The sequence below is a fragment of the Lontra canadensis genome, unplaced genomic scaffold, assembly GCF_010015895.1.
Source record: "Lontra canadensis isolate GAN:19392208 unplaced genomic scaffold, GSC_riverotter_1.0 scaffold24, whole genome shotgun sequence".
NCBI lineage: Eukaryota > Metazoa > Chordata > Mammalia > Carnivora > Mustelidae > Lontra > Lontra canadensis.
The window spans coordinates 7104806-7122500 of NW_022631018.1; the positions used below are offsets into that span (position 1 = coordinate 7104806).

Consider the following 17695-nt stretch of genomic DNA (forward strand, 5'->3'; position numbering starts at 1 on the left):
TGAGGTTCCCAAATCCTTGCAACTGCAAAAGAAACTAGGCAATGACTGTATTAGGCTTAAATATTGAGGTACTAGATGCGTTCCTACCCCAGCTAAAGAAAATATCCCTAAGTACAATATAGGAGGAAAAACAAGCCCCAATTTAAAAATGACAATCAGAAGGTTAAATACTGATATGGCAGAATTTTTTTTTCCTCAGCAGCAGAAACTGTTCCCTGCATGTTGTACCAAAAAACTACTCACCTGAATAAAATGTGTTGATTTTGGCAAGTTCCTTTTCACAGGTTTGGAAAAATTTTTCTTCAAACTTGGCAAAATACCTCTTTACCGTGTCCTCATCTGTAACTGAAAGCAAGGAAAACAGTATTTAAATATGATGTCCAAAGGCCAATTAAGAAATCTGGGGAAATAAAAGTTGAAAGGTACTACTTCCTTATTCTTCAAAATGACAACAATGAAATGTGAACCATATTAAGCAAAGACTAATGAAAGGGCTCTTCATAGCAACACAGTCATTTTTTAACTGAATGAGACTCTCTAAGTCTCTACTATAATAAAGTTATAGTGGTGAAAAAAATAAATACTCTAAAACTTCAGGAGAAGAAGACACTACTATAGACAGATGTGATCAAAAGAGTCAAGGTGTTGGGTGTTGAATTGAGTAGGATTTCGCAAGAGTAAATATTTCAGGGAATAAAAAAAGGAACAGATAATGAAGACATAAATATATATGTTCTTGGAAAAAAATGAATTGTTTCTACTATATTAAATAAATTGTTACTCATTTTCACTTAGCTGCACCAGAGACAGAAAAAAAATGTAGACTAATGATTATAAATTATGTATTTTAAGCCTACAGTTGCTGAGTAGGAACACAAGTGAGTTGAGCAAATGGGGAATTGTACAAGTGATAAATGGTGATAAATGGCAACTGACACGTTCAGGTTAAGGAGTGGTATAGAGTCTGGCAAGTGAGAGCACATGTCCATCTAGTTAGTTGCTGCCCTGTGGTGATGGGTTAAAGTTGTCACATCTTCCAATTTGCAGGACAAGCCACAAATCTAGATATTTTAAAAACACAGTGTAGTCCAATCAATATATGCCTCTGCAGGCTGGATCCACTTTGTGAGTTCTGTTACATAGCTGTCAATTTACTGAACACCCTAAGTACAGATAGATGTGGCTTTAGGAACCCCCAAGCCTAAAAGGGGATGCTTCTCTTCCAAGTGAGATCTGCCTAGACTCCAGATGCCAATCATAATTTAGAACTATCCTATTTCTGGATCTCTGGAGGCAATCTAAGCTTCAAATGTATAGAAAAAGTATAGGTCCTTTTATGTTTCCCAGCTGTTTCAAATCTTAGTGCTATCCCCAAAACCCTTAAACAATTCATCTATCGCGAAATAAGAGAAACAGAATTTCCCTGAGTAATATGCAACACACACATGTACATACTAATTCTTTGTACCAGAGATACTTTAAGAAAAAACTTAAAATGAAGTTCTAAAAAGCATGTCAAATCTATTCATCTAATTTGAATAACACAAATGTAAAGAAAAATTATCACTACACAAATCCTTGACTTATTTATACATCTACTTCTCTATTACTTATGCTTTAGAACTTAACACACAATGCAGGATTCTACTGATTTTGCAGTACAGAAAGGGTGGCCAACTCATGTAAGCTCCATAATTTAGGTACACTAAAGGCTATAGCTACCCAAGGTGACTATGAATTATTTTTAGAAACCATAAAGCAAGTCAAAGCTTCCTTTTAAGGTGACCCTGAATTAGAGATGATCCATAGTAACAGACGCTGCTCTTAATAGCATTTAGCTATAGCTGATTTAATGTCAGAGTGATATCTCATTCTACTTTTAACCCATTTTTTTTTCATTTGTATTTTATTCTTTATTGTATTGTTAGGAAAGAAAACCCAAAAGCAAAATATAGGCTTGGTCATATTTATTTTGTTTCTGTATTAAAGGAAAAAAGTTTTTCACTAAAGCAATCTAAATGTAGCTGCTATTTTAAAAATAATTTTAACATATTAATATTTATATATAGAGGTCACATATTAAACAACATCAACTATTTAAAATATTACTAAGAGGGATGTCTGGGTGGCCCAGTTGGTTAAGCATCTGCCTTTGGCTCAGGTCATGATGTCCCTTTCCCTCTGACCCACCCACCCCACTTGTGCTCATATGCTTCTCTACCTCAAATAAATAAACAAAATCTTCAAAATAAAGTAAAATATTACTAAGAGCTAGAAACCAAAAAAAAAAAAAAAAAGCCTCTCAGAAATGAAAACATATAATAAATTTTATGTATTTTTAAAAAATATTTTATTTATTTATTTTTTGGAGAGACATAGTGAGAGAGGGAACACAAATAGGGAGAGTGGAAGAAGGAGAAGCAGGCTCCCCACTCAGCGGGGAGCCCGACATGGTGCTCAATCCCAGGACCCTGGGATCATGACCTGAGCCAAAGGCAGATGCTTAACAACTAAGCTACCCAGGTGCCCCAATTTTATGTATTTTTAAAGCATTAACATTCTACTCATGTTTTACCTAAAATACCAGTAGTCTTTTATGTAGATTTCTGGTTCACATATAACTTAATAGCCACAAATCAGAAGAGAGTAGAATAAGATTAAAGCAACACTAAAAAGTAATGGCAAAAAGAGAGAAAAGCGGAAAGAAGTGTATATGAAAATAGATCTGCATATACAGGTACCCCCCATTTTTGAAAGTTCAAGTTATACTACTTTGCTTTTACAGAAGGCATAATATGAGTACTGGTTTTTGCTAACTGAAAAGAAATCTGTAGAGGATTTCTGTTTAAAAAAAAAAAAAAAAAAAAAGTTTACAGCATTTGTTTTGTAGCAAGCCATTAAAAAGGCAGCAAGCACCCTGGGTAGTGAGAGTGGCACCACCAAGCTCCTTCCCTGGGAACTGCACTCAGCATCTCACGAACAAGCCATCACAACTTTGAACTATGTCTGTGAGCATCTGTGCTTTATCTCATTTATTTTGTGCATCTGTTAGCAAAGTATGTCGTAAGAAGAGCCTAAGAAAGGATATTTTTTGGTTCTGGGAGCACTAAAAAATGTTTCTATATAAATTAATGGTAACTGCGTCTTCACATCATTTTGGCTTACAGAAGGTTTCACAGGAAGACTACTTTGGGAGAAACGGGTTCATAGGCATTTAAGAATAAGATAAAGCATGCTTCAAATCAATGAGAAAATAATGGACCATATTAAAAACAGGGTTGACCCATTCATTTAAATAAACTTTAAATGTAATTAAAGAAACAATGTTATAAAATACTAGAAAAAAATTAAACAACTCTAATGGGGAAAGTTTTCCTAACACTGCACAGAACAGGCCGTAAAGGGAATGACTGACATTCTCACAAAATGAAAAATCTCCATTCCACAAGATACCATAAACAAACTTGAAAGACAAGCAACAGACAGGGAATACATATCTGCAACATTTAAAATAAAAGATTCACATGCAAAATAGACTTCAAAACTTTCTTACAAATCAGTGTTAAAGAGATATTCCACAAGAAAAATGGGTAAATTGGAGCAATTCATAGAAAAATACAAATGGCCAACAAACAAAGAAAGGATCCTTAACATTCCAGATATCAGTTGTATGTGGTTTCAAAATAATGAAATATAATTTTTAAACCATCAGATTGAAATAAATTTTAAAATATTATTTCAGCAATGGTAAAGGTAAATGAACTTTCACTCCTCGCTGGTGGGAATGTAAATGTGTAAAGCCATTTAGGAAGGCAATCAGAGAGTAATCATCAAAATGTTCAGTGCAATCGGACAACCAAAAGAAATTAAAGGCATCCAAATCGGCAAAGAAGAAGTCAAACTATCACTCTTTGCAGATGATATGATACTATATGTGGAAAACCCAAAAGACTCCACTCCAAATCTGCTAGTACTTGTACAGGAATTCAGTAAAGTGTCAGGATATAAAATCAATGCACAGAAATCAGTTGCATTTCTTTACACCAACAATAAGACAGAAGAAAGAGAAATTAAGGAGTCAATCCCATTTACAATTGCACCCCAAACCATAAGATATCTAGTTATAAACCTAACCAAAGAGGCAAAGAATCTATACTCAGAAAACTACAAAGTACTCATAAAAGAAATTGAGGAAGACACAAAGAAATGTAAGTAAGACACAAAGAAAAGTAAGTCAATCCATGCTCATGGATTGGAAGAACAAATATTGTGAAAATGTCTATGCTCCCTATCAAAATACCATCCATTTTTTTCAAAGAAATGGAACAAATAATCCTAAAATTTATATGGAACCAGAAAAGACCTCGAATAGCCAGAGGAATATTGAAAAAGAAAGCCAAAGTTGGTGGCATCACAATTCCAGACTTTAAGCTCTATTACAAAGCTGTCATCATCAAGACTGTATGGTACTGGCACAAAACAGACACATAGATCAATGGAACAGAATAGAGAGCCCAGAAATAGACCCTCAACTCTATGGTCAACTAATCTTCAACAAAGCATGTCCGATGAAAAAAAGACAGCCTCTTCAACAAATAGCGTTGGGAAAATTGGACAGCCGCATGCAGAAAAATGAAACTGGACCATTTCCTTACACCACACATGAAAATACACTCAAAATGGATGAATGACCTCAATGTGAGAAAGGAATCCCTCAAAATCCTTGAGAACACAGGCAGCAACCTCTTTGACCTCAGCCACAGCAACTTCTTCCTAGGAACGTAGCCAAAGGCAAGGGAAGCAAGGGCAAAAATGAACTACTGGGACTTCATCAAGATCAAAAGCTTCTGCACAGCAAAGGAAACAGTTAACAAAACCAAAAGACAACTGACAGAATAGGAGAAGATATTTGCAAACGACATATCAGATAAAGGGCTAGTATTCAAAATCTATAATGAGCTTATCAAACCAGAAGCCAGAAGGGCCTCTGCAAGCCTGAAAAGAGGGGCCTTACCAGAAAAGCCTGCACCTGACCTTGCATTTCAGTCCTCCAGAACTGTGAAAACAAAAAGTCCTAATGATTAAGACAAACTTCTATGGTATTCTGTAATGGGAGCCCACATTCACTAATACAATGAATTTAACATGTTCTGAATTCAATAATAAGTCTCAAAGACTAAGCCTACTTTTAAAAAAGGTAGCATATATAACTGCAAATCTTAGCAAGATGTATCAACAATTATAAGATCAGCATCAGCAGGAAAAAAAAAGGGGGGGGGCAGACAAAGGGGTGAAAAAAAATTCACCAGAATTGGTGAAGAATGACTCAGAGAACACTTCTGTAGAGAACCCTTTGCTATGAGCTAAATAAATACTAATTCAGTCAGTTATATGAAAGAGACACAGGAAGAGAGAGAGAGAGGGAAGAGATTTCTTTGTCACCTCCATCATGGTCAAAATTTTACCTCAAATTTATAGATGACAGAAAATTTCTTTCTCATCCACCATCCCCATTAGTGAGTTAACAGCAAATGAATATAAGAGTACTAATCAAGGTAAAACATCCCTACTGCACAGAAACCACCACCAAATGCTTTTTACAGCAATTGCCAGGAATATTTCTATTTTTATATTTTTTAAAAGATTTATTTATTTGACTGAAAGAGAGAGAGAGATAGTGTACACACACACATGAGCAAGTGAAGGGGGAGAAGGAAAGAGAAACTAAAGCAGACTCACTGCTGAGTGCAAAGCCCAATGCGGGTCTCGATCGCACCACCCTGAGATCATGACTTGAACAGAAACCAAGAGCTGGATACTCAACCAACTGAGCCACCCAGCTGCCCTGGGAATATTTTTATTTTTATAGCAGAAGTGTCATCTTTCATAGGTACTCTCTCAAAAACCAATTCCTTAAAACCATTATTAATTTCTTCAAATACCTTACTTATATGTTCTATTCAACTTTTTTTTTTTTTTTAATTTATTTGACAGACAGAGATCACAAGTAGGCAGAGAGGCAGGCAGAGAGAGAGAGAGGTGGAGGCAGGCTCCCCGTGGAGCAGAGAGCCCGATGTGGGGCTCGATCCCCGGACCCTGGGATCATGACCTGAGCCGAAGGCAGAGGCTCAACCCACTGAGCCACCCAGGCGCCCCTCTATTCAACTTTTTATTACAACTTTCGATGTTCTTAATTTCCAGATCTGTAAGACACTGAAGACAGGGATTTTTAAAATCTTTTAAAATCCTATGCACAACATAATGTATGGTAGACAGTATGTGCTTCAGACATTTTTCTTAAAGATTTTATTTATTTTATAAAGATTTTATTTTTATTTATTTATTTGACAGAGAGAGAGAGAGAGATCACAAGTAGGCAGAGAGGCAGGCGGGTAGGAAGCAAGCTCCCCACTGAGCAGAGAGCCCGATGTGGGGCTCGATCCCAGAACCCTGGGATCATGACCCGAGCTGAGCCACCCAGGCACCCTCAGACATTATATTTTTAATGGCAAATGTTGAAACAGTGTTAATTTTTGTGAAAAATTATGATGTATTAATTGAACTTTCTAAAAATGAAACTTCAACAACTGGATATTCATGCACAACTTGTTATATGCAAGTTGTACCCGACCCCACACCATATATGAAATTTACCTAAATGGATCAAATACCTAAATGTAAAAGCTAAAACTATAAAACTCTCAAAAGAAAACAGGCATAAACCTTCATAATCTTAGATGAGGCAATGGTGTCTTAGATATGATGCAAAAAGCAGAAGGGATGAGAGAATAAGTTTTGATAAATTGGACATCATCAAAATTAAAAAATTTGTGTTTAAAAGAGTGCTATGAAGAAGTAAAAGAACCACCACAGAATGGGTTAAACATTTACAAACCACGTATCAGATAAGGTCTAGTATCCAGAATATATAAAGGACTCTTAGGATTCAACAATAAAAAGACAAATAGCCCAATTAAAAAACAGGCAAAGGATCTGAATAAACATTTCTACAACACACACACACACACGGCCAATGGCAAATGAAAATATTTCAACATCACAACATCAAATCATTAGGGAAATGCAAATCAAAACCACAATTCCACTTCATACCCACTAGGATGGCTATGATTAAAAAAGAGAGAGACAATAACAAGTGTTGCCATGAATGAGGAGAAACTGGAATCCTCAGACATCGCTAGTGGGAATGTAAAAATGGTACAAGCATGTTGGAAAAACAGTTTGGCAGTTCCTCAAAAAATTAAATATAGAGTTACCATATGATTTACCAATTCCACTTCCAGGTATATACCCAAGAGAAATGAAAACATATTTATACACAAACTTATATACAAATGTCTATAGCAGCATAATTCTTAACAGCTAAAAAATAAAAACAATCCAAGTGTCTATCAACAGATGAATGGATAAACAAAATATGGCCCATCCATATAATGGATTATTGTTCAGCCGTAAGAATGAAGTACAACTACGTGCTATAGCATGGATAAATGTTGAAAACATTACATAAAGGGAAAGAAGCGAGGCACTAAAAACTACACATTCCATTTATATGAAATGTCCGAAACAGACAAATTCATAAGAGGTGGAAAGTAGATTAGTAGTTGGCAGGAGCTGTGGGAGCAGGGAATGAGGAGTGATGAAAATGTTGTGGAATCAGGTAGGGGGACAATTGTAGAAACTGGTGAATGTATGAGAAACTCTTAAATTATATACCTTTAAAGGGTAAATTTTATAGTATGTGAATTATATCTCAGTAAAATATATTTTAGCTCCAAGTTTAATCCTATAACAGAAACACACTGATAAATTAAAACATATTCATTTATTTATTCAACAAATAATTATTGTGCCTATTAGATGCTAGACTCTGTGCTAAATGATGGGGATATATACATAATGATAAACAAGACAGGTGTGGCTCCTGTCCCTTAGAGAGTTTGCATTCTAAGTGATGAGGCAGAAAGAAACTCACACAAATAAACAATGAATTACAAACTGAAAAGTATTGGGAAGGTAACAGGGTATGAGATGGAAGGCAGGTACTGGGATGGACAGCTATCCTTTTGGTAGGGTAAGAGATGGTCAGAAAAGACTTCTTCATAGGAGATGACATTTAATCTGAAACCTAAACTTAAAGGATGAGAAAGAGGAAGGGCAAAATGATTCTCAAGAATGAGAATAACACCATCAAAAAAAACCCAAAATCTTGACATTTGCAACAACGTGGATGGAACTAGAGGGTATTATGTTAAGCAAAGTAAGTCAATCAGAAAAAGACAATTATCATATGATCTCACTGATATGAGGAAGTTGAGAAACAAGACAGAGAATCATAGGGGAAGGGAGGGAAAAATGAAACGATGAAACCAGAGAGGGAGACAAACCATAAAAGACTCTTACTCTCAGGAAACAAACTGAGAATTGCTAGAGGGGAGGGTAGTGGGAAGGAGAGGGTGGCTGGGTGATGGGCACTGGGGAGGGTATGTGCTTTGGTGAGTGCTGTGAATTGTGTAAGACCGATGAATCACAGACCTGTACCCCTGAAACAAATAATACATTATATGTTAAGAAGAAATGAGAGGGAGACAAACCGTATGATACTCTGACTCCAGGAAACAAATCAAGGATTGTGGAAAGGGAAGTAGTAGGGGGATGGGGTAAGTGGGTGATGGGCATTAAAGAGGGTACAAGATATGATGAGCAGTGGGTGTTATATGCAACTAATGAGTCATTGAACATTATATCAAAAAGCAATGATGTACTATACCTTGGCTAATTGAATTTAAATTAAAAATTTTTTCAAAAAAAAAGAGAAGAGATACACAGCTGCATAGGGATAATGTCCTATGAAGACAGAAGTAGAGATTGGAATAATACAGCTGCTAGCCAAGGAAAGAATGCACAGGATTGATGGCCAGCTCCTCTAGACTTTTCAGAAAGAGCATGGCCCTGCGGACATCTTTCTTCCAGACTTCTAGCCTCCAAAACTCTAAGAGGATAAATTTCTATTGTATTTTGCGCGCGCGCACACACACACACACACACACACACACACACACAGAATGGGAATAACATATTGGGAAAGGAACTGGGTGCTTGAGGACCTGAAAGGCAGGTTACAATGAACTAAGAACAGGTAGTGAGTGACTGGAGCTAAGATTAGGGAGGTAGACAAAGACCAAGTTACAGAGTCTGAATTTTATTCTAAGTGCAATGAAAAATATTGAAGGGTTTTAGGCAGGAGTCTAAAAAGTTGAAAAATAAAAAGTAGAATTCGTTTACTTTCACTAAATGATCATTTAAAATAACATTTCCCAGGACATTAGGTATGTAGAGGAAGAGAAGAATGAGGAGAAGAATTCCAAGGAGTTTAAATAAGTTTGGGAAATAGGAGTATAAATACAGGTCTCTTTAAGGTAGCAGTTCTCAGGGTGCCTGGATGGCTCAGTCGGTTAAGTGTCTGATTTCAGCTCAGATCATGATCTCATGGTCCTGGGATGGAGCTCCAACGCAGGCTCCACACTCAGTGGGTAGTCTACCTGTTTCTCTACCCCTCCACCCCAACTTGTATGTGTCTGCTCTCTCTCTCTCTCTAATAAATAAATAATAATTTTTTTTTAAAAAAGGTAGTAGTTCTCAACTGGGAATGATCTTGCCTCCCAGGGGTTATTGGCAGTGTCTGGAGACATTTTTTGTTGTCATAACAGGGAAGGTGTTACTGGCATTTAATGGATAGAGGACAGGGATGCTGCTACACATCCTACAAGGCTGGAAACCTCATCCTCTCTCTCCCTGCCTCTCAATAAAGAATGGTCTAACAGTCCAAAATGTCAACAGTGCCAAAACTGAAAAACTCTGCTTAAAGGCAAAAGAAGCTTTATTGTACTAATATACACTGTTATTATTTAATGAGAAAGAGATAGGTATATTATGTTCCCAGTATTTCCTTGGGGTAGAGGGGGAATGACAGGGGAAAGATGGAAAAGGGGGTGGAGAGTATCTAGTAAAATTTCCAAGAACATTATTTTGTGGAACACTGTTTGAGAGGCACTAATTTTAATATCACCACCAACTCTTTGCATTTTTATATTCCATATCCAATATATTCTATGACTTCTTAGCTTCTCAAAAACTACTCATAAATGAAAGAGTTGATGAATAAAAATTAACATGTGACCGGGTTCTATCAAACATAGGAAGAATATTTAGCACTACTGATTTCACATTTTTAAGAAAAAAAGGTGATTTTTTTTAAAGTGTGATTTACAAATTAGGAATAAATAACTTGAAATTCTATTTTTTCTCAAATGCTACTTCATCAACAGATGGGTGAATTATATAAAGCATATGGCTAAGAAGATTCCAAAAATAAAAATGTTACTCTAAAATCATTGGTGTAGTAGAAATAGAACTAACTAAGAGTCATTCATTCAACAAGAATTAAGAGCCTTCTATAAACCAGGCAATGGGGCAAACACTAGGGATACAATGATAAACAAAATCCATGTAAACTCCACCCTCACAGATTACACTCTACCTGAGGAAACAGACTTTAATCAAATAATCACATAAATATACAAATGTAATATAGATCTTTTAGAAAATGTACAGATGAGAAAAAATAGCAACAGCACTTATTTAGTCTGCACACACTCAGAGGAGGGGAGGTGTGGGATCTTCTTAAGTGTCATCTAAGATGAAATCTGGAGGATAAGTAGGCATTTGGATAGACTGCAAGAGCTCTAAGCACATTTGAAAGAACGGCATATAGATGCTATAGAAATGGGCATGTATGTACATTTGAGAAACTGGAGAGGTCTGTGTGACTGGAATCCAGGAGGGAAGGGGGACAAAGATGGTGGTTAAAGCCAAACAGACAATCAGGGGTCTGGTCAATTACAGCTTTCCAGAATAAAGGACTAGTGTTCCTCCTATAACCAAGTTTATATGTTGAAGAATTTTAAGAGGAGGAATAACTGTGATCAGATATGCTTTGTAAACAAAGGGATGTGGGGAGACCGCTCAGATGTACTACAGTAGATATCAAATGAGAGATCATGATAGCCTTAACTAGGGTGAAGACACAAGAGATAAGCGGGGAAATTCAAGAAACAGTCTAGAGGTAAAATCACCAGGTTATGGTTCTATTGTCAATTATTTGTATTAGCTTCAGTAAGTGCCCCTCTGGCTCTGGTTTTCTCTTTGACAAATAACAGCACATCACTGGGCAATCTCTAAAGCTCTGGCAGCTCCAAATTTCCTATTCCATAATTAAAGCTGCTAATTTCTACAAAATCCAACTAGGCTAAAGTGGTCCTAAACAAAATTTTCTGATCTGTCTTGAGGTTTCATCATAAGAGGTTTCACTAAATGTGTTTTTAAAGTACTTTTGGTAAAACAACAAAAAATTCTTTTGGGTTACACAGTGACACATAACTGAGATGAAACTGAACTCAGTGCACTAACTCTGATAACAAGACTATCACCCCAATGAATATTTACCTAATATCTGCTAGGCAAAAAAACTCCAATAAATGAAATAATGATAAATAATTCTATCATGAGCATAATTCAGTGGTAAAGCAAGTATATACCAGTGTTTTCAAATGTTTTTTGCTTTTGCAACCTCTAAAAAAATTCTGGAAAACGATTTTGCATATATTTGTTATGACAAAAGATTGTGTATACATTTAAGTAGTTTAACTGTATTTTCTGGGAGTCCAGGATGCTGGAGGAATAGGAGACATTAATTTCGTCTGATCCCAGGAATTCAGCTAGATAGCTGTCAAGTCATTCTGAACACCTGTGAACTCAACCAGAGATCTAAGAAAAGAATAGTTACAACTCTACAAATAGAAAAGCGACCACTTTCTCTCTGCAAGATAGGAGGTGCAGAGAAGTGATTCCAAGGCACTATATGGGAAAATAAACCATGGAGGTAGGGAGCCTCAATAAGCCAGTACCAGCAAATGATATAGCACAGTGCAAAATCAGAACATTTAGAACTCTACTCCAGTGAAGGCCATCACTCAGGTGGCTAAGCAGGGGTTGAACACTACCTGGGACACTGTGCTCTCAGGATCCTCCAGGTCACAGGAAGATGGGGGGTACCTGAGTGCAGAGACCTCCCGGTCAACAGAGTTGGGAAGCCAGCTGCAAACAGTGAGCCCAAGAGTGGGCTCTCAAATCGGGATTGCCATAAACAACAAACCACAGCACAGTCAAGCCACGGCTCTTGGAACAGGGGCCCAGAAAGTGGCAGAAATGACGAGACACCCACCCCCGCCCCCTGCTGGGAGAAGTGGCACAAGAGTGTGTCACAGGAGTTTACCAGGTTTGGAGATTCCAAATGGGGTTATATGCCTGAGACAGAAACACCCGGTCACAGGCCGGATGACCATCAACGGCAGCCAGAGACCAGGGAGACAGGAATGACTGACTGCTTTTCTCTGAGGGCTCACTGAGAAATAGGGGCCTGAGCTTTCAATTTTCCTCCAAGGACTGAGAGGCCGCCATTTTCATTCTCATCCTCTAAAGCTGTGCAGAAAGCCTTCAGGGAACAAAGGACACATAGACCAAACCGGAGCAGATTACTTACCCTGGCCCCTTGGCAAGGGCTGTACAATTCTGCCTCAGGCAAATACAATTGAGAATCAATGGTAACAGGTCCCTCCCCCAGAAGATCAGCAAGAACATCCAGCCAAGACCAAGTTTACCCATCAGTGACAACTGCAAAACTCCACTGATAGAGGAATAGAGCACATAAAATTCATGCCGTTTTCCCCATGATTTTTTAGTTTTTCCTTTAATTTAAAAATTTTTTTCCTTTTTTCATCAATTCCTTATAAACTATTTAAAAAATCTTTTTGAATTTTCAATTTGACACACTGTCTACAGTCATATTTAATCTTCTTTCTCTATATATATTTTTTTCTTAACAATCTTGGGATGTAGTTTCTTCCAACAGACCAAAAAACACCCGAATCTAGTGTACGGCCCTGTTCTATTCATCAGTTTGATCAAATTCTCTTTTTGTTCGTTTTTTTTTTTTTTACCTTTTTTTTTTTTTTTTTTGATTTTTGGTTTTTTAAAGTTTTTTTTAAACTTTTATCCTTACAGTTACATTCTACCCTTTCAATGTATTTAATTTTATTTTTGCATATGTAACTTTTGCTTTCTTTAAAATTTTCAGACGTACTTTCTTTTAACAAAATGACCAAAATATACGTGGGAGAGAGTGTACTACTCTGTTGTGTTAACTGTCTGCTTATAACTCTGCTTTCTTTTGATGTGGGTTTTTTTTTTCTTTTGTTTCCTCCTTTTGTGTAATTTCCATTTTTACAGTTACATTCTATCCTTTCTATGTATTTAATTTTATTTCTGTACATATGTGTTTTTCGTCCCTTACAATACTGGGATCTAGTTTTCTAAAAAAAAACAGACCAAAATACACACATAATCCAGTGTATTGCTCTATTCTGTTCATTTGTACTTTTATATTCTCTTTTTCCTTCCTTTAAATTTTTTCTTATTGGTTTTGGGTCTCTTCTGATTTGTTTATTGTATATTTCCCTAGAATTATTACTACCATTGTAGTATTTGATTCTCTCATTCATCTTTTATTCTCTGGACAGAATGACAAAACAGAAAAAAATCACCTCAAAAAAGAGAACAAAGGCAGTACTGACTGCCAGGAACCAAATCAGTATAAGTAAGATATCGGAACTAGAGAACAGATCGGTGATTATAAAGATACTAGCAGGGCTTCAAAAAGCATAGAATACGCTAGAGAATCCCTTTCTAGAGAAAGAAAAGAACTAAAATCTAGTCAAGTAGAAATCAAAAAGGCTATTAGTGACATGCAATAAAAAATGGAGGCTCTAATTGCTAGATAGATGAGGGAGAAGACAGAATTAGTGATATAAAAGACAAAATGATAGAGAATAAACAAGCTGAAAAAAGAGAGATAAATAACTACTGGATCACAAGGGATATAAATCGAGAGATAAATAATACATAAAGTGAAAAATATTAGAACAATTGGGATCACAGAAGAGTAAAGAGAGAGAAGGGGGCAGAAGGTATACTGAAGCAAATTATAACGGAGAAATTCCCTAATTTGGGGAGGAAATGGGCATCAAAATCCAGAAGGCACAGAAAACACCCTTCAAAATCTATAAAAATGGGCCAACAACCCAACATATAATAAGGACACTTGCAAGTCTCAGAGATAAAGCTAAAATCCCGAAAGTAGTTCAGAACAAGAGGTCTGTTACCTAAAACAGTAGAAACATTAGACTGGCAGCAGACCTATCCACAGAGACCTGGCAGGCCAGAAAGGACTGGCAGGATATATTCATGGTGCTAAATGAGAAAATTATGCAGCCAAGAATTCTTTTTTTTTTTTTTCAAAGATTTTATTTATTTATTTGACAGAGATCGCAAGTAGGCAGAGAGGCAGGCAGAGAGAGAGGAAGAAGCAGGCTCCCTGCTGAGCAGAGAGCCTGATGTGGGGCTCGATCCCAGAACCCTGGGATCATGACCCGAGCCGAAGGCAGAGGCTTTAACCCACTGAGCCACCCAGGCGCCCCACAGCCAAGAATTCTTTATCCAGCTAGGAAGTCATTCAAACAGAAGGAGTGATAAAAACCTTCCAGGACAAATAGAAACTAAAAGATTTTGTGATCACCAAACAACCCTACAAGAAATATAAAAAGGGTTCTTTAGGCAAAGGGGGAGCCCACAAGTAACAGACCAGAAAGGAACAGAGACAATAAACAGTAACAGTCACTTGACAGGTAGGACAATGGCACTAAATTCAAATCTTTCAGTAGTTACTGTGAATGGAAATGGACCAAATGCCCCAATCAAAAGACACAGGGTATCAGATTGGATAAAAAAGCAAGACCCATCAATATGCTGTCTGCAAGAACTCATTTAAGATCCACAGACATCTGCAGATTGAAAGTGAGGGGGTGGAAAACCATGAATCACGCTAGTGGATGTCAAAAGAAAGCTGGGGTAACATTCCCTTTATTGGACAAATTAGATTTTAAACCAAAGATTAATAAGAGATGAGGAAGGGCAGTGTATCATAATTAAAGGGTCTATCCAACAAGAAGATCTAGCAATTGTAAATTTTTATGCCCCTAACTTGGGAGCAGCCAATTATATAAGCCAGTTAATAACAAAATTAAAGAAACACATTGATAATTGATACAGTTATGGGAGGGGACTTTAACACTCCCCTCACTGCAACAGACAGATCGCCTTAGCCGAAGATCAACAAGGAAATATGGGCTTTGAATGGCACACTGGACCAGATGGGACTTCACAGATATACTCAGAACACTGCATCCTAAAGCAACAGAATACACATTCTTCTCGGGTGAACATGGAACACTCTCCAGACTAGAGCACATACTAGCACACACAAATCAGGTCTCAACTGGTACCAAAAGACTGGGATTATTCCTAGCATACTTTTAGACCACTGTGTTTTGAAACTTGAACTCAGTCACAACAGGAAATTTGGAAAGAACTCAAATACAAGGAGGCTAAAAAGCATCCTACTAAAGAATGAATGAGTCAACCAGGAACTTAAAGAAGAATTTTCAAAATTTCATGGAAACAAATGAAAATGAAAACACAACTTTTCAAAACCTTTGGGATGCAGCAAAGGCGGTCCTAAGAGGGAAGTATATAGCGACACAAGCCTTTCCCAAGAAACAGGAAAGGTCTCAAATACACAACCTAACCTTACACCTAAAGGAGCTAGAGAAAGAACAGCAAATAAAGCCTAAGCCAAGCAGGAGAAGAGAATTAATAAAGATTAGAGCAGAAATCAATGAAACAGAAACCAAAAGAACAGCAGAACAGATGAACAACACTAGGAGCTGGTTCTCTGAAAGAATCAATAAGATCGATAAACCCTGGCCAGATTATCAAGAAGGAAAAGGCAAAGGACCCAAATAAGTAGCATCACAAGTGAAAGACGAGAAATCACAACCAACACCAAAGAAATATAAACAATGATAAGAACCTATTATGAGCAACTATGTATATGCCAACAGATTACACAATCTGGAAGAAATGGATGTATTCCTAGAGATGTATAAACTACCAAAATTGAACCAGGAAGAAAGAGGAAACCTGAACAGACCCATAACCAGGAAGAAAACTGAAGCAGTAATCAAAAATCTCCCCACAAACAAGAGCCCAGGGCTGGATGGCTTCCCAGGGGAATTCTACTGAACATTTAAAGAAGAGTTAATACCTGTTTCTCTGAAGCTCTTTCAAAAAATAGAAATGGAAGAAAAAATTCCAAACCCTTTCTATGAGGTCAGCATTACCTTGATCCTAAAACCAGACAAGGACCCCACCAACAAGGAGAGCTACAGATCAATATCCTTGATGAACATGGATGCAAAAATTATCATCATGAAGCCAAGAGTACTTTAAAAGGATTATTCAACACAAAGAAGTGGAATTTATTCCTGGGCAGCAAGGGTAGTTCAACATTCGCAAATCAATCAATGCGATACACGACGCTAATGAAAGAAAAGGACAAGAACCATATGATTCTATCAATACACATGGGAAAAGCATTTGACAAAGCACAGCATCCTTTCTCGATGAAAACTTTTCATAGTGGAGGGACAGAGGGAACATATCTCAGTATCATAAAAACCATTTATGGAAAGCGCACAGCAAATATCATTCTCCATGGGGATAAACTGAGAGCTTTTCCCCTAAGGTCAGGAACATGGCAGGGATGTCCACTATCACCACTGCTGTTCAACACAGCACTGGAAGTCCTAGCCTCAGCAACCAGACAACAAAAAAGAAATAAAAGGCTTCCGAATTGGCAAGAAGTCAAATGCTCACTCTTTGCACATGACATGATACTCTATGTGGAAAACCCAGAAGACTCCACCCAAAAATTGCTAGAATTCATACACGAATTCAGCAAAGTGGCAGGATATAAAAATCAATGCACAGTTAACCGCATTTCTGTACACTAACAATGCGATAGAAGAAAGAGAAATTAAGGAGTCGATCCCATTTACACTTGCACCCAAAACCAAAAGATACCTAGGAATAAACCCAACCAAAGATGCAAAGGATCTGTCCTCAGAAAACTACAGAACACTCATGGAAGAAATTGAGGAAGACACAAAGAAATGGAAAAACGTTCCATGCTCGTGGACTGGAAGAACAAACATTCTTAAAATGTCTAGGCTATCTAAAGCAAACTACACGTATTCGATGCAATCCCTATCAAAGTGCCACCAACTTTTTTTCACAGAGCTGGAACAAATAATCCTAAAACTTATACGGGACTAGAAAAGACCCCAAATACCCAAAGGAACGTAGAAAAAGAAAACCAAAACTGGTGGCATCACAATTCCAGACTTCAAACTCTACTTCAAAGCTCTGATTATCAAGATCGTATGGTACTGGCACAAAAACCGACACAGATCAATGGAACAGAATAGAGAACCCAGAGATAGACTTTGAACTTTACACTCAACTAATCCTCGACAAAGCAGGAAAGAAAATCCAATGGAAAAAGGACAGTCTCTTCAACGAACGGTGTTGGGAAAATTGGACAGCCACATACAGAAGAATGAAAGTGGACCATTTGCTTACACTATACACAAAGGCAGAC

At 37.2% G+C, this 17695-nt stretch overlaps 1 protein-coding gene across 1 annotated transcript in view; it reads right to left on the reverse strand.

Annotated features, from left to right (window-relative positions):
• The window catches only part of XPR1 (xenotropic and polytropic retrovirus receptor 1), a 237692-nt gene that overhangs the window by 86954 nt on the left and 133043 nt on the right, over positions 1-17695 (reverse strand). Inside the window, exon 3 of the mRNA XM_032862717.1 lies at positions 244-345. Within this exon, the coding sequence (XP_032718608.1) occupies positions 244-345 (102 nt within the window). The remainder of the gene's footprint in view (positions 1-243; positions 346-17695) is intronic.